Here is an 18,963-nt window from a genome sequence, read left to right on the forward strand (position 1 = left end):
AAAATTCACATTGATATTCCTCCTCATGTGTAATGTAATTCTGATGCATCTTTTCATGGTTTTTCTTTGTTCTTGAGTTATATTTTTAAGAAAAAGAAAATAACAAAAGTCACAATTATGGGCAATAAAAATAATTTATAAGGAGTCACAACTACTAAATATTCATCAATTGTATCTCTACACTTTTCCTCCTACCTAAGAAAATCCATGGAAATCAAAGTAAATGAGAATAAACAACTGTAACAGTTATCTCATATTCCAATTTTTTAAATAAGTCATTCATAAACTTTGTTATTTTAACATTAATAGTAGCAAATTACTTATGATATATTTCATAGCTACTTTTAACACTGTTAGGTTGAACTACCATGGTTGAAGAACTACTGTCATAGAAGAATCACTCATTTCTTTGCTTTGTCTGTCTACAAGTCATGATTTGGCTTTATAGATGCGCAGATTATAAGGAAAATAAATGTATGCAGGATTGTTGCAATATATGCATAGAAAATTATACAGGAAATGAGGAGAGGGTAGTACTACTAATAGAATTTTAAATTGAGTGTTTACTGTCAATAAAATGAAAGGGAAAAATAAGCAGAATATTGTTAGTTCTGTGAATTTTAAAACAAGATGAACTCCCAAATAAAGTTAACTGTATTGCATATATTTTATAAAGTGCTGCTGTTATCTCCATCTCTTAGAATTACATATGAAATCAAGTGCTTTAATAGATGTTCCCTCTCACATCTCAATAATAATCTTTAAAATTAGGAAACGGTACTTTGTGCTATAACTGCAAATATGAATCCCCTCTTTGCATGTGTCCTTTTACTTGTGTCTCACGCACTGCTCAGTTAAATGAGTGCTTTGAAGTAATCATAAATATTTACACTATAATCATAAATATTTTGTTTTGAATTTTATTATAAGAATATGGTACATCAATAGAAAGATGGACAGTTTTCCAGAACTGTAGAGAAATCTTTACAATGTTAGCCGAGGTATTTGGTGGAATGAGTGGTCAGGTTCACATTACCACACATATTTTCTTTGTTTTCTGTTTTCATGAGCAGTTAAACATTGTGGTAGAATTTTCTAGTATGGGGCTATTTAAAGTGCTCCCCCCACCACCTTTTTTTTTTTTAACCTTGCATGGAATCAATTTCAGGGCCTTGCACATGTTGACATGTGCTCTGCCACTGAACTGTGTCCCCATTCCTAAGTTAGACTATTTAAAGTTGGGGAGTAAGGGAAGAAACAGGTGGAAGAAAATGGCCTCTGCAACTTAATTCTTTTATACCTCTCCTAATGTGGTCTAAACAGTTCATTATCTGTTTTGTACAAAGTGATTTACATGGTTAGGAAATACATAGTCAAGTTAGAACTATAATTTTTAAAAATATTTATTTTTTTAGTTGTAGTTGTACACAATACCTTTATTTTATTTATTTTTATATGGTGCTGAGGATCCAACCCAGGGCCTTACGCGTGCTAGGTGAGTGCTCTAAGTGTAATACTTTGAAGCACCAATCAAAAAGTCCATAGTTTTACTTAGGAAAAAAAGTTTACACATTCTTTTTTATTTAAATTGTATGTTTCATAACTTGAAAGTAAGGCCTTGCACAAGATTTAGAGCCAAGTACTCTACCACTAAGCTACATTCCCAGCCCAAACTGTATTTTTGTATAAGTACTAAAGTAAAATTGGTGCATCATTGAAAAATTCCAAAGAAAGTATAGTAGAGAGTTTCCCTCCCACCCCAGTTTCTCAAACACCCAGTCACAGCCAACATTAAATTTTTATCCCTTCTAGAAATATTTTATTCATAAATAATGAAATGAGCATATTTTGTTTTCTTTTTAATTTTGTTTACCGACAGACAATAGCAGATATACATTCTGTGCCTTAATAATATATTTTAGATTATGTTATGTATCTATAAAACCGGATTTTGGGGGGTACTAATGGGGATTGAACCCAGGGGTATTTTACCAGTGAACTATATTCTCAGCCCTTTTTTGTATTTTTTTTTTAAGACAGGTTCTTACTAAGTTGCTTAAGGCCTCAGCCTTCCAAGTAGCTGGAATTACAGGCACACACAACTGTGCCCTGCCTAGAATTTTTTTTTTTTAATGACTACATGTATACAGTGTTTAGGCATACCATAATTTAGTGGCCTATCAAAAAATTTTAGGTTATTTCAACCCTTTACTGTTGAAAAGAGTACTGCAGTGAATAACCTTATACATGTGTTGTTTTACTCATATCTGAAAGATAAAATAACTAGAAATAAAATCATTAGATTCAGATGTATATGTATTAATTTTTAACTGATATTGCAGTATGCTTTATATGGCTATGCACCTTATCTGGGTACAGCCATCTTTGTTTTTAATTAAGATCTAATTTACAAACAATAAATATTTAGTTTTAAGTGTACGATTTATTAAGGATCTAAATTAATTTGTGCTGTAACCTGCAAGTGTCTAATGAGGCCTTTATTTTTTAGTCTCACAACAATGTTGATAACTTTCTGGAATTTATGTTTTTGTCAATATTATATAGGTAAGAATGGTATAGAGATCGTTTTTGGTTTGTTTTTGTTTACTTTCATATGTAGTAAAGTCCAGACCTCATGAGCATACAACCCAATGAGTTCTTAACATTGTCCAGGTCAAAATACAGAACCTGCCCCACACCCTAGAATGTTCCCTTTTGTCCTTTTCCCTACATAAAAATAGCTGCTCTTTGACCTGTATCACCAAAAGTTAAATTTTGCTTGTTTTGAACTTAATATAAGGGAAATCATGTGGGGTGTACCTTTTCAAATGTCTGGTCTGTTTCATTCTGTATTATATGTGAGATTTATACGTGCCGTGTGTACTTGCAAATAATTCTTTGTTATTGTCATTACTCAGTTACTTGAAAAAATATACCACAATGTATCTTTTTTTTTTTCTTTTTCTTTTTGGTGGTAGGGATTGAACCCAGAGCCTACAGGCATACTAAGCATATGCTTTGCTATTGAGGCTAGACCCCCAATATTTACTGATAGGGAATGTTCTATATATCTTTGAAAGAATTCAGCATTGGTTTCATTTGGCTCTAAATCTTGTTTGTGTAGCTTTTGTTTGGTTATAATTGAGGTCTAATTTATAAATAGCAAAATTTACCAATTCCTGGTGTACAGTTTGATAGGAAACCCGTGAGTCTTTTGCATTTTTGCAGTCTTCTAAGCAAAAGCCCTGACTGCCTTTTTTTCTGAACTATCTTTTCAAGTTTATTGGAAGATAGAATTGGTGTCTCCCTGTATTGCAAGGGGGGGGGGGCAGGTTTTCTTATAGCATTAGAAGACAGAGATAATGTCTCCCTCCAGAGTAAATATCAAGCATGTTTCCTGCTCATTTTTTAAAGATTTGAGTTTCTTAAGCTTGGTCTTTCTCCTGTAAGGTGCCACCTGACTCTTCACAATACCCTGTGGGAATTGGGGCTCCAATATCTGGCACATTAAAAAGTACTGCACTTTAAAAAGTACTCTGATGACTGCTGTTGTTAAGAGTAATAAAGTCTTATGTCTCTGACTTAAGAAGTCTCATCTTTTGCCAGTATCCCTGAAACTCTGGCAGGCTAACTTGTTAGCTCAAACATAAGGTAAAAATCTCACCTCAGAACCTTTGCAGTTCTTGACACAATTCAATGAATTTTGGCCAATGTATAGCATCTTATAGCCATCACCATAATCATGACATAGAGTATTTCTATCACTCAAAAAAGTTTATTTTGTCCCTTCTCTACTTCAATGCAGGAAACCCCTGATCTGCCACCTGTCACCTTAGTTTTGCTACTTCTAGAATTTACTATAGATAGAATTATATAGTACAGCCTTTTGTATCTGGCTTCTTTTATTCAGCATAATGCTTTTGAGCTTCATTCATACTATTGCATGTATTGCTAATGCATTCCCATTTATTGCTGAATACTGTTCTGGGTTACTTCCAGTTTGAGACAATTATGAATAAAGCTATGAACACTTAATTATGTCTTCATGTAGACATGTATTTTAATTTTTCTAGGTACATTCTTAGAAGTAGAAATTTCAAGCCTTAGAGTGTGCTTTTAACTTGATAAAGTGGCTGCTTAATTTTTCATTCTTATCTGGGTATTTTTAATTTTCATCCCTCATTTCCAGTGAGTTTGAAAGTATCTTTCTTACATTTTGTTTACTTATATTTCCTTTCCTATAAACTGCCTTTCAAATATTTTTCCTTGTTTTTCTAGTAGGTATTAGAATTTTCTAGTGATTTATAGCCATTTTTCATATATTAGGGAATATTTTTGGTCACGTTATAAATTATAAACTCTTTTTTCACTTGTTAAGTGTCTTTTAAGGTTACTAATAGTGGGTTTTGCCTTGAAGAAATTGTGTCTCTGAAGTCCTTAATCTCAGTTACTGATGTGTTAAACTTCATAAAATATAGAAACAGGATTGGTCTCTTAAGCTGAAAGTATAAATTATGTTTTTCAGTCATTTTATGTAATAACTTAAGCAGAAATAAAGAAAAATATCTTGAAGACTAGCTTTCTGCATTCTTATAAGAGTTTTACCACCAGTTAGAAAACAATTACACAATGGAAACAAAAAAATTGTTTTAAACTATGTGTATATAAAAAATATTAAAAATAATATTAAATGTGTGTGTTACAGAAATATCTGTGCAAGATGTTGACGTTGCAGATTTGGCTAGTGAAAGCTTTGCTTATTTTCCTCACAACTGAATCTATAGGTAAGGTTAATGAAATGCCCTACATTCTATCTCCACAAATTAGGTTTATGTGTTTTTATATACTTATATAATTAAGCTTATGTTCAATAATACATTATTATGCTTATGTGTTTATTCTTTCTAGTGTTATCGAGTGTATAATGTTGCCTTAAAATGATTTAAATAAATAAAAAATATTCTTGATGATTTGTTTTATGTAAGTTCTCATTCAGTAATCATAAATGTTATTTAGTTATTTTACAGTGACTATAAGGTGGGGAGAGCAAAAGAAAATATTAAAAGAAAAAGAGAAAAATATGTTAAATCTCAGCAATTCACTCTTTAATTGCCAAAAATGTCTCTGAGTAGTGTGGTTGTATTACTATAATGAAGAGATAGCTGAAATAGTACTATTTAAATTATAGTTCATAGCCTGATGCCCATCTGAGAACTGGTCATTACTGGTCCATAGTGAGATAAATGCAGAAATAAAGAACACACATTTAGAAACTCTTTTAACAATTTGGTGTAGCCATGACATCCCAGCACAGGATTAGTGAACATAGCAAACAAAAAGTGTAGTCAGTGATGGATTGAATAAAGGAAATACTGATCTTTCATCAAGATAGTTTAAGAAAGCTTGCTTTAAATCAGAAATCAGTCCCTCTCCAAATCATATCAGTACAGCTTCTTTGGGGACAGAAAGTTTAGGTGGAAAATCTTTCTTTCTTAGAAAGGCCTTCCTTTTTTTTTTTTTTTAAGATGGTGGTGCTGAGGATTAAACCCGGGGTCTCGCACATGCTAAGCAAGCACTGTATCACTGAGCTATACCCTCAGCTAACTTTCCTTATTGTTGGGTTTTTGTTTTGTAGTATTGGGGATTGATCCCAGTGTTACTTTACCACTTGCTGAGCTACATCATAGCCCTTTTTAGTTTTTGAGACAGGACTCAATAAGTTGCTCAGGTTGGCCTTGAATTTGTGTTCCTCCTGACTCAGCCTCCCAAGTAGCTGGGATTACAGGCAAGCACCATCACATCCAATTTAACCTTCCTTATTCTTTTTTGTTGTTGTTTTGATGGTGCTGGGGATTGAACCCATGACCTTGTACATGTGAAGCAAGCACTCTACCAACTGAGCTGTATCCCCAGTTCATAACTTCTCTTATTCTTGAACCCAAATTTCTTTTTTGTATTTTCTCCATTAATTATTTATTTAGAATATACCTGTTTTCTCTCCCAACAGTTCAGCTTTTCAAGTATTGAAGGACCATTTTTCTGTGTCTCTAGGCCCTCTTTCCCAAACTAAACTTAGCCAGTTATCCTAATCATTTATTTTAGGATGTGGCTTCTAATCCTGCACATGCTCATTGCCCTCCTGCTTCTTTTCTTGGTTACCTGTGTCTCATCATGTTACCACCCCAGTTCTCCATCTTAAGAGATATAGTAGTTTGACTACTCATTTAATCTGTGCCTCAAATTTTCTTGTCTATAAGGTAGAGAAAATAATGATCCTTAACTCTAGGTATGTTGTGAAGATAGGCTAGTGCCCAGCTCACAGTAAGCATTATAAAAAGGATAGTTATGGTATATTATTATAAAAATGATTGAATAAAATACACTTTATTTTAAAAAGTACCTGAAGTAGACATGGTCTGACTAGTGGCTCTGTTATATAGCAATGTTTCATGTTAAGCTAGTAATGAACAAATATTCTCAGATTATTTTCACATGAATTGTGTATGTTGTAAGGCCCTAAGTTTGATCCCCAGCACTGTTTTAAGAAAAAGAAGAAAGGAGGAAAAAACCTAAAGAGATACTTTCTCCATTGCAAATTTGGTTCATTAGTTTTAGCCTATTCTAATCTTTCAGCAGAATTTTTAGTTGTTTTTTTTTTTTTTTTTTTTTTCTCTTGACACTAGGGATTGAACCCAGGGCCTCATGCATGGTAGGCAAGTGTTTACCACTAAGCTATATCCCCAGCCCTTTTATTTTATTTTATTTTTATTTTTATTGACACAGATCTCACTAAGTTGCCTAGGCTGACTTCAAACTTGCAATCCCTGCTTTAGCCTTTCAAGTAGTTGAGATAACAGGTGTGTGCTGCCATAGCTGGCACATTTTATTTTTTGACCCAATCTAATTTTTTGTTTTTTATTAGGAAATCTTATGCCATGCATTTAAAACTAATACATTTCTAACACATGTAAATAAATGTAATTTCTAATACATTTACATTAAATATAACTAATACATTTATTAAGACTAATAAGAATTCCTTAAAGAAATAGGAAATTCTATTCCCTACATTTATTGTTAAAACTAATATATTTGGTCATCTAGTTCTATTCTGTTTTTGTTGCCCCCTTACTATTTCCTTTTTTTGACCACATTTTGCTACATGGATAATGTGTTTCTGTCTTTCTGTACCCCATCTATACCACTCTTTCTCCCAGCAGCATTCAGAACTGGAGAAAGGAGACTACCATTGCCTATCTTCTGGAGATAGGCAGAATTAATTAAGATCTGTTCAAATCAAGGAACAGGACAGATGGTGGACAAATATGAGTCAAGCTGCAGTCAGTCAGAAAAAGCTCGGATATTATAATATGAGCTGAAGCATGTATAGATTTTCTTAATCCGGTTTGTTAATTTGTGTATTTCTTTACAAATTTAGGCATTAAATTCAGACCACATTTTTAGTTGTGTTTCTTTTTTTTAGGGAATATTTTAGTGAAAATTCAAGAAATCACATTGAGTGACACCAGCCAGAAACCATTTTGTACCAGAAAAACTTTTTTCTTTCTTTCTTTTTTTTTTTTTTTTAACAGTTCTGGGGACCAAACCTGTGCCCTTAAACATGCTAGGAAAGCATTCTACCAGTGAACTACATCTTTTGCCCAGTTTATTTTTATGTTTTAAAAAATTTTGTTCCTTCTTTCAGGTGAACTTCTGGATCCCTGTGGTCACATCAACCCTGAATCTCCAATAATAGAACGTGGCTCTAATTTCACTGCAGTTTGTGTGCTAAAGGAAAAATGTATGGATTATTTTCATGTAAATGCTAATTACATTATCTGGAAAACAAACCATCTAACTGTTCCTAAGGAACAATATACCATCATAAACAGAACAGCAGCCAGTGTTACCTTTACAAATGTAGTTTCACCAAATCTTCAGCTTACTTGCAACATTCTTACATTCGGACAAATTGAGCAGAATGTTTATGGAATTACAGTTCTTTCAGGATGTAAGTTTTGTTTTTTTGTTTTTGTCATATTTCTGATTTTGTCATGACTATTAAACTACAGTTTTAGTGTTGTCCTTTAGAATTAAATTTATGAAATGAGGTAACTTGTAGGCTCAGTGACTTTTGGACATACTTAAAAAAATAAGCATAGAAGTAGGACCTACATTTCATTAATATTCAGATATCCTAAAGAATAACAGAGATTTTCTCTTGTTTCATGAAAGTCAAGCATTTTTCCAGTTTTCTAGAAAAATATTTTGGCTTGAGACCCTGACCCCCCAAAAATAGTTATTGTTGATTTTGAAGTCTGTGAATATATTCATAGTAACTTCCAGTATTCTTTAATTGCTGTGAAAATGCATATGTAAAGCAGCTCCCTGAAGGTAGTAAACAAATACTGGAGAAAGCCCTTCTTTTTTTTTTTTTTTTGCATTACAATTCTTAATACACAAAAGAATGTAAGCTATGCTGGGCGTGGTGGCACATTCCTGTAATCTCAGTGGCTCTGGAGGCTGAGGTAGCTAGGCCCTAAGCAATTCAGCGAGATCCTGTTTCTAAAATAAAATATTTTTTAAAAAGGGCTGGGGATGTGACTCAGTGGTTATATGCCCCTGGCTTCAACCCATCTTACAAAAGAAAAGAATGTTAACTATGGTCCAAAAGCAGGTTACCAAATTTGCAGATCATTCCAACCATTAAAATTTCAGCATTTGTTTTTCTTCCAATAGAGTTTGAGAAAATAGTAAGAACAGAAATATAAATGAATTATTTTGCTTCTACTTAATTGCCTGTTATTATTGATTTCTTAATCCAGTTATTAATGAAAGTTTATATATATATATATATATATATATATATATATATATATATTTTTTTTTTTTTTTTTTTTTTTTTTTTTTGGTAGTACTAAGGTTTGAACCCAGGAACTTGTGCATGTGAGGCACTCTACCAACTGAGCTATATCCCTAGCCCATGAAAGTTGATTTTTATGTAGAAAATTAATGTGAAACAAACTAGTTAATGACAGCTATGATATAAAATATGTATTACTACCTATAAAATTGAGTTTTAATAGAAAGAAATTAACTTTTTAGTCACCAGTCTTTCATTGTGTCCACAATTTTGTCTTGGGTTTGTTTTTCTATCTAAGGGGGTATATAAATTGGACAATGTTTGTGGATATAAAATTTTTTTAAATGATCATTTCCTTTTAGTTCCCCCAGAAAAACCTAAAAACTTGAATTGCATTGTGAATGAAGGAAGAAAAATGATGTGTCAGTGGGATCCTGGAAGGGAAACATACTTGGAAACAAACTTCACTTTAAAATCTGAATGGTAATTTATTTTAAGTTTTTCCTATGTTGGATGTATTAATTAGACATTATTACTGGAAGTTTTATTTTATCAAGCAGTAATATTGAATCCAAAATTTTAAACAGTATAACTTTATTTTGGAATATCTCAAATATATATGAAAGTAGAAAGAATTTTATAATAAATTCCCATGTGCACCCATCACCCCACTTCAACAATGATAGCACTCGTGACCAATCTTACTTTATGTGTATTCTACCCCATATTGTTTCCAAGAAAACATCAGACATATTCCATTCATAAATATTTCAGTACATAGCTCTAAAAGACAAGGCCTTTTAAAAAACATAACCACATACCATTGTTATACCAAAATAATTTAAAGTACTTTAAATGCTCAGTTTTTTAATTAGTATTAATTACCTCAGCTATCTCATGGAATGTATATGTGTATGTGTATATATGTGTGTTTGTGTGTGTGTGTCTGTTTTATATTTGTTTCAATTGAGATCCAAATAAGCTGTATACATTGCAAATTGATATTTGTCTCTCTTAACCATAGGTTCTATCTGCTTCTCGATTTTTTTCCTTATAATTCAGTTATTAAGAAAACTATTATACCTCATTGAACATATTCTCTCCTCACTAAAAAGTGCCAAGAGCTACAGATTTAATCAAATTTGGGTTTGATTATTTTTTCCCCAGAAACTATTTCATAGGAGTGATATACTTCCATGAAGAACCACTTCATAGTGTTTTATTGAAATTTTTATCTGATATTAGAATTGAGCATTGATTTCAGGTGTTATCAGCCTTATTCATTCTTTTTAAAGTTTACCATTAGGGTGTGGTTGCTTGTGCCTGTAATTCCAGCTATTCAGGAGGCTAAAACAGAAGGATCCTTAAGTTTGAGGCCAGCCTGGGCAACCTAGTGATACCCTGTCTCAAAATTTAAAAAGGACTGAGGATTTATAGCTCAGTGTGTAAAACCCTGGGTTCAATCCCTAGCACCAAAAGAAAATTTTTAAATGAAAGAAAAACTCCTTGTTGGCTTGTTTCAAACATAAAAAAGTTGAAAGAATTTTATAGTGAATACTCATATATACCCATTATCAATTAACATTTTTTGTATCTGCTTTATTACACATCTATTTATCTATATACATCCTTCTATTTGATAGATATATAGATCTGTCAATTCATATTTTTTTGTTAATACATTTCAAAGTATAGGCATTAGTAGTTTTTATTATTAAACATTTTAGTATATACATGATTAAATTATTTGTTTAACCATAAAAAAGTTTGAAAAATCATCTAGATTCTATAATTAACATTTTTCTGTATTTGCCTTATCTATTTATCTATGCCTCCTTCTCTTCATCTATTAATCCATCTCTTTTTGTTAACACATTTCAAAGCACAGGCATGGGTGTTTTTTAATCCTTAAACTTTTCAGTGTTTGCATGATTGAATTCAGTATTTGCTTACAGGTTTGATTTTGTTTTTTAGGTAAAATTTACAGATAGTGAAAAACACCGATCTGAAGTACATCCTTTAGTGAGTTTTGTCAAGAACAACTCAGACCTAAAATGTGGAACATTAGTAACACTCCCAAAAAGTTCTCTCATGCTCCTTCTCAGTCAATCCCAGTCACCACTCCACCCCATGAGGCCACTCCTTGTCTGAATTTCTTCACCATAGAGATTATTTTTGCCTGTTACCAAATGTCACATAATTTAACAATACAGTATACACTCTTGTGAAAAATTTTTATGACTGAGTACAATGCATCTGATATTGAACCTTATTACATCCCATTACATCACTAAGTTCAAGCCTGAGAGACTTAGTGAGTCCCTGTCTCAGAATTTAAAAAAAAAAAAAAAAAACAGCTGGGAATATAGCTTACTGGTAGAGCACTTGGCTCACATGTGCAAGGCCCTGAGTTCAAACCTCAGTATGGAAAAAAAAAGAAAATCAGAAACTGTAAATACCCACTAAAAAAATTTATCAAGTGAAGTTGTAAATGATTTTAAAGGATTCTCATGGAAGTTTGGAAAATCTTTTATATAGCAGTACAAGTTGGTGGAGAAGGATTTGCCAGTGTGCTTGCTAGAGAAGTAAAAAACAATATTGAAGACCATTGAGATGTATTAACAAATGAGGAATTAGAAGAACTTGTTCATTCCTCTACAAAGGAAAAAGATGAAGAAGAAACTGAAACTGAACCAGCAATGTAAACATTTCTGAAATTTGCTAAACTATTTTGAATTGCACAGACATTAAAGAACAAAATTATGTAATATAATCCCCAGATGTAATTAAAAGCACTTTTATGATCACCAAAGGATTACATTCTCTAGCAACACTTTGATGAGTTAAAAAGAGACAACAATTTCCAATTATAATGTTCTTCCAAAAGGTTTCAGGGTTGGGGGTACTTCCAACTATCAAGGATCCCCAACTATTGACATCATTTGCTCCAGACATCATCATGGTTTTATTATCTATGATCTTCTGAAAAAGATGATTCTTCTTCTGGCTTATTGTCAGAAGGACAGTAATATTCTAAGATTGCCTCACAATGCCTATATCATTCACCTTATTTTATCTTATCAGGTGGGCATTATATCATCTCACATCATCACAAGAAAGATCAGTACCGTAAGATATTTTGAGAGCCATATTCACATAACTATATTATATTGTTCTAATTTTTCTGTGCTATTATTAATTTCTTCTATGCCTAATTTATAAATTAAACTTGTGTGTGTGTATGTATGTGTGTGTGTGTATATATATGTATGTATATATAATGGGTAAAAACATACTGTAGATAGGAGTTAGTACTGTCTGAAGTTTCAGGCACACACTGAGGAGTCTTGAACTGTATCCCTTGTGGATGGAGCAGGACTACTTACTGTACTAGGATCACAAGGAAACTGATAATTTTTGGAGAAGGATCAATAAGAAATAGAGCATAAAATTCTAAAATACAGTATTATTTGATTAAAACTTTGAAAATAATTTTGTCTTAAGATATAGAGTTTTATAGAAAAGCAGGCTTATTTTTAAGAAAAGTTACTTGATTTTAGTTATAAACTAAAACAAGTGTAAACTTTGCTGCTGCACAATCTGTCTCATCAATTTCTTTTCAAGTAACTTTTTTCACTACTTTTTTCAAACCTAGTTTTAATGACTAATTCTTTTTTTCTTTCTTTCTTTTTTTTTTTTTTTTTTTTTTTTTTTTAATTTAGGGCAACAGAGAAGTTTGATGATTGTAAAACAAAACCTGACACCCCCAACTCATGCCTTGTTGACTATTCTCCTGTGTATTTTGTCAACATTGAAGTCTGGGTAGAAGCAGAGAATGCCCTGGGGAACGTTACATCAGACCATATCAATTTTGATCCTATAGATAAAGGTAGTTATAAAACTGAATTTGAGAATTTTGTAGATTAAATAATGATTTATCAGTTATTTTTTCAGATTTTAATTAATGTAGAAACAAGCATTTATTTAATTAATGTAGTGATTTTTACAAAGTCATTATATCGTCAATATTAAATATAATCATGGAAAAGAAAAGTAACCATAATCTAACCATACTAACAACTATTTTCACTTCAAATGTTATCTTTTTGTATTTGTCCCATTCTCTTAACATTTTATACTGTTGCAATCACAGTATACATGTTCCATTGTTATTCTTTTCAAACTTTTGATTTATCATAAACATTTACTTGCTTTTGATATCTGAACTTGAAAAACATAATATACTAAACTGACAAGGAAAACTAGTTTCTTTAGAAATCTTCTTTCCATTTTATAATGTATCACAATACCATTTTCAGAGAAATTAGTTCATGTGCTAAAAATAAGTGAATCATGTAAAATAAAGAAAAATATAAAAAGAGTATATTTGATTTTCTTTTTGAAATTGTAAAAGTAAAATGTGATCAACATCAGATTCTATTTTATTCTTTAGTGAAGCCTAATCCACCACGTAATTTATCAGTGAGCAACTCAGAGGAACTGTCCAGTATCTTAAAATTATCCTGGATCAATCCAAGTATTAAGAGTGTGATAAGACTGAAATATAACATTCAATATAGGACCAAAGATGCCTCAACTTGGAGCCAGGTAAATTGAAAGTTACTGTTTATTCAAATAGTGTTTTTTGAACCCTCTAACCTAAAAGTCTCAATCATTTTCTGAATGTCTGATTTTCTGGTTATGTGAAATATTTTGCTTAATAACTGTTGTAGGTCTTTATTTCTAACAAGAGCAAACAGGAAGACATCCAGATAGAAAAATACAGCTATGCTGTGTACAGTAACCTTTAAATGAAATATGGAAGTGATGAAGGGTGACAGGAAAGAGCATTTTTGATGGTAGGTAAAAGGAACACAAGTAATAAGAAGCAAATTAAGTAGAGGAACAAAAATAAATGGATTACAAGGATGAAGGTAGAGCAGGTGTTGGCATACTACAGTTTGCAAACAAAGTTCAGCCTGCCATCTGATTTTGCAAATAAAGTATTATTGGCACACAGCCACACTCATTCGTTAACATACTGTCTTTTTATGCAAAAAATGGAAAGAGTCAAGCCCTTGCAACAGAGACTCTCTGGCACTTAAGGCTAAAATAACTTACAGGCTGGGGCTGTGGCTCAGTGGTAGAGCACTCGACTGGCACACTTGAGGCACTGGGTTTGATGGTTTGATCCTCAGCACCACATAAAAATAAATAAGGTCAAATAATTTACTATTTATCCCTTTATAGAAAGTTTGCCAACTTCTATGGTGGGTGCTAAGGGTGGTGGTGAAGGGGCTTGGCAAAAGAGAGAAGGGATAAAAGAAAAATTAGATCAGCATGTTTATTTCCCCTGCTTTCTCCACCTAAGGTTGTGCCCATCAAGGCAGCCCTCTCTATCTGATCCTCTTCTTTCAGACTTTGGTGCCTTGCCTTTTCCCTGTGGCCTTAGAGGTGGTAATAGCTATAAGCTCCAGAGTGTTAACTGCACTAAGAAATCCCTATACTTTTGACCATAGTTCTTTTACATAACCCTCCTTGAATTCATTCTAACTGGGGTGTACCATCTATTTCATACTGAGATCCTGAGTAGAAGGGAAAAAGAGGAAGGAGGGAGAAGGAAAGAAATTAAATCCAATAAAATTTACTAATTTTGACTTGCATTTTTTTCTCCTCAGAGGTTGAATTTAATTTGTTAGTCTTACTGTTTTCTGAAATTGTATACAATTTGTTGGCGATTTGTTCCTGTTATTGCTGAATTTGCTTTATTTTCAGATTCCTCCTGAAGATACAGCATCTACCCGGTCTTCATTCACTGTCCAGGACCTTAAGCCTTTTACAGAATATGTGTTTAGGGTTCGCTGTATGAAGGAAGATGGTAAGGGATTTTGGAGTGATTGGAGTGAAGATGCAAGTGGGATCACATATGAAGATAGTAAGTAAATAAATGAGGACATAAAGCTAGTAGAATTCTGTCTGTGAATCATGTCTGGTTTTAATAACAGATCTCATTGCTTCTTATTTTATGATCATTCAAAATAAAGTGTCATACTTTTTTTAAGGATTTTGAGATAGATGATTTAATATGCATTATTGATAGTTTATTTTATACGTCAGCTGTCATGGGAAGGTACCTTAAGTGCCATCAAAAAACCTTTACTTAACTGTTGATAAGTGCAGAACATTTTATTCAGAGAGAGTGGTCCAGCAATACCCCTAACTAGAGAAAAGATATTTATATTACATCTTTCATTCATTTATTTCTACCAGCACTTGATAAGTCCCTGGAAATGAAGTGATCTGGGATCTGAATTGGTTGATTTTCATTTTTCCCCCCTCCTGGATAATAGAAGATGTATAGTGTAGAATACAATAGGGTGTAAAGTCTAGAGTAAGACTTCCTGCACAAAACATTAACATTACTAAGTCTTTTGTGTGGCCATCAAGCAGTAATAGATTGCTTATAGGCGTATAGATTTTTTATTTTGAATCTTTTCCTATTGCAGTTTTCACTCTTTATTTGTCAGCAACAGCAGCTATGGCTTATCTGTATCCCTTCGCTTCCAACTGTGTTAAAGGTTTAGGTCATTGTGTGAATTGAGAATGTCGTAACCTTCTCCCTTCAGAATTTACTCTCTCTGCTCTCAGAAATGCCAGGTTAGCAGTCTTGCTATTTGCTGATTTGAGAGTCCTCAGATTCCTTTGACTTGACCAGGAATTAGATTCTTAGGACCTTTAGAGTTACATGGGTCCTTTGGGGAAGTTCATGAAGCACTTCAAAGTGCAGGCAAAATTATTGTGTGGTTAGCATATGCATCTCCCTGGGGTGAGGGTGTATAATCTTAGATAAGAGATCTTTGGAGCCAAGAACATTATGAACGTTTGGACAAAGTTTTTCCTAAGCTTAAAGAATGAAGCCTCTAGTTTCTCTTAATGTTAGAATATATTTCTGGCCCATAAATTTTTCTTTATAATTTCATGTTCTTTATTTTGTTTGGGTGCTGCAGCAGACTTGTGTATATGTCTATTTGAACCTTTTAGGCTGAGCCTTTTCCCCAGCTTTCCTGACCTGTTTGTTCTATTCTCTATTTTGTCATGTATCCGTATATCTTCATGGCCAGGATATCACTGCTCAGGTTTTATTCTGATTCTGACTTTACTCTGTTGAATACTGGACTTATAATTATACTTACCAGATTTTTGAAATATCAGATACAGGATTGTTTTTAAACCTAATTACAGTGATCCATCCTTATCTGTAGTTTCACATTCCATGGTTTCAGTTTCCCACAGTCCAAAGATACAAGATGGAAAATTCCAGAGAAACACTTAATAAGTTTAAAATAACTATTATTACTACATATTGTTATTTATTGTTGTTGATCTCTTACTGTGCCCAATTTCCAAATTAAAATCTATCATTATTATGCATGTTTGTATGTATAGAAAAAACATAGCATATATGGAATTCAGTACTGTCCAGAGTTCAGGCATCTACTGAGGTTCTTAGAATACATTCTCTGCAGATAAGAGACGGCTACTATATTGGTACTTTACACTTTTTTTTTTTTTTGGAGGTACTAAGGATTGAACCCAGGAAGCATTCTACCTCTGAGCTACATCCCCAGCCCTTACATTTTTAATTTCCAGACACGGTTTTGGTTAAGTTGCCCAGGGTTGCCTTAAACTTCCAATCCTTCTGCCTCAACCTCCCAATTGACCGGTATTACAGGCATGCACCACATGCCTGGTAGTATTTGATACTTATATTCTTCTATCTCCTTGATATCCCAACATAAAGCAATAAACTTTTGTGACATTTACTACATTTAGTTTCTTTTTATATTATGTTTATATACCTAGAGGTTTTAGTCATATTTTAGGCATATATTTGTGTATTTCTGTATGATTTTTCAATTTGATATTTAACAGTAAATAGTATCAGTTGATTTTTATCATGTATACACACACTGTTTTTTTTTTTTTATTGGTGGGTGGGGGCAGTGCTAGGAATCAATCCCAGTGTCTTGCCCAGTGAGCAACTCCAGGCCTGTATTTTCTTTTTTAAAAGTCATTAGTATTGACTGATTTTTTAAAAGTATTATAATTGTAAGATACGGTATTCAATAGAATGAGAAAAGATTTAGAATAAGTTAAGCAATAATGTGTTGATCATGAAGAGGCAATTATAAATGACAAAGCAGAGAAGAGAGGTTAGGCAGATCAGGAAGGCTGGGGGAAAGGCTGTCAGCACAGAGATTAACATGATTGTACATGTTATACATGTATAGAGCAGCATCTGAGCAGAATAAAGAACATGAAATTGTAAGAAATAAATAATGACATCTTTTGGTTATTGCTTAGAACACATTTTTATCTTTATAATTTTGAGGTTAGAAAAAGTTTCTTTAACCTGTAGCTAGGCTCGGTGGTATAGGCCTGTCCTGTAGTCCCAGCTACTTAGGAGGCAGAGGCAAGAAGTTTACTTGAGCCCAGGAGTTTAAGGCCAGCCTGGGCAACATAGCAAGACCCTATTTCAAAAAAATAAATTAAATAAAATTATTATCTAAATCATCAAGCTATTACCATGTCTAAAGGAAAACCCAAATATATCTTGATGGGATGGGAAAATGCTGTGAAGAGCTAGACACATCATGAGATGAAAGGGAAAAAATATTAAGAACAAAGTAAGAGAATAATTTATAGGATTTTATTATATTCAGATAAAAATATTTTAAATTTTTGTGTTTTCTTTAGGACCATCCAAAGCACCAAGTTTCTGGTATAGGATAAATCCATCCCATTCTCATGGCTATAGATCTGTACAACTTATATGGAAGGTAAAAAAAAAAAAAAAAATTCTATTTTTTATCTCTCTTATAAGTATATTTTAATGTTATTATTGGTGTAAGTTTTTTAATACTTAATTTTTATTCATCTTAAGATCAGCAAAGCATTTGATATTTTTTTTAACAAAGCTTTATGTAGGGATTAAGTTCATAAACTGCAAATAATATCTCATTTGTTATTTCAGCACAGTTCTATGAAAGTGTAAAACCTACAAGAAGAGGTACCCTTTTGTATACTTTATTGAATTTACCAGGGTGCCTCATAGAAAGCAATAAAGGTTTGCAGTAATCAAAATGTATTATAGTAAATCGATATGTGTACATGAGTACATCATACTAAAAAGAGTAGGGAGAAAATACCCAAGTATAAATAATATAGACCAACATAGCATAATGCAGAATTCTGTGCAGAACTGGAAGCTAACTGAAAAATGATACTTCCCCTTGTTCAGTTGAGCTTCATTCTTTTACTCTTCATCCAGTGGATAGTGGTATTACTTTAGTACTGACTGCAAAATAAATTTACCAGTTTCTTCCAATTAAATGTTTAGAGGTTTGATATAATGGCAGAATTTGTGAATATAAAAAAAGTAATTATTCAATATTTATGAAACTTTTTAAAATAATATTTTATTACAGACATTGCCTCCTTTTGAAGCCAATGGGAAAATCTTGGATTATGAAGTGACTCTTACAAGATGGAAATCACTTTTACAAAATTACACAGTTAATGACACAAAATTGACAGTAAACCTCACAAATGATCGCTATAGTGCAACTTTGACAGCCAGAAATCTAGTTGGCAAATCAGATGCGTCCATTTTAACTATCCCTGCCTCTGACTTTCAAGGTTTGTGTCTGTAAAATGGAGTCTGGATCATGGATGAAAAGAGTCGTTAGGTATAGATAAGGATCCTGTAAAAACACAAATGAATTAAGATTACCTGAGTATCAGAGATGATGGTATTTTCAGAAATCAGTCAGAAAGCAGATTTCTTTAGAATGCATGGAATGACTTCCCATCCCTATGTAACTCATTTAGACTTTTTAGCATGCTGTTCAGCTCATTTAAGCATTTTCTGATTGATTAACCTGATTTTAGAAATATTTAAGGTTTTGAGAAGTTTCTGTGCATATACTGTTTGTTGGTAGTTTAAGAGAAGAAAAAAGGTGAAAGTTGCTGTTACAAACTTGAATACACAAAATATTTAAATGAATTTAAGGAAAACAAGAATTTTTAAAGATCAGTTG

The 18,963-nt window shown here is 32.5% G+C and overlaps 1 protein-coding gene across 1 annotated transcript in view; it reads left to right on the top strand.

Annotated features, from left to right (window-relative positions):
- The window catches only part of Il6st (interleukin 6 cytokine family signal transducer), a 46,447-nt gene that overhangs the window by 12,358 nt on the left and 15,126 nt on the right, over window positions 1-18,963 (top strand). The window contains exons 3-10 of the mRNA XM_027938109.2: window positions 4,706-4,784; window positions 7,706-8,011; window positions 9,226-9,346; window positions 12,586-12,752; window positions 13,317-13,471; window positions 14,639-14,798; window positions 17,621-17,703; window positions 18,352-18,562. Coding sequence (XP_027793910.1) covers window positions 4,721-4,784; window positions 7,706-8,011; window positions 9,226-9,346; window positions 12,586-12,752; window positions 13,317-13,471; window positions 14,639-14,798; window positions 17,621-17,703; window positions 18,352-18,562 — 1,267 coding nt within the window. The 5' untranslated portion in view covers window positions 4,706-4,720. The remainder of the gene's footprint in view (window positions 1-4,705; window positions 4,785-7,705; window positions 8,012-9,225; window positions 9,347-12,585; window positions 12,753-13,316; window positions 13,472-14,638; window positions 14,799-17,620; window positions 17,704-18,351; window positions 18,563-18,963) is intronic.

Source organism: Marmota flaviventris, chromosome 5 (assembly GCF_047511675.1).
Source record: "Marmota flaviventris isolate mMarFla1 chromosome 5, mMarFla1.hap1, whole genome shotgun sequence".
Classification (NCBI taxonomy): domain Eukaryota; kingdom Metazoa; phylum Chordata; class Mammalia; order Rodentia; family Sciuridae; genus Marmota; species Marmota flaviventris.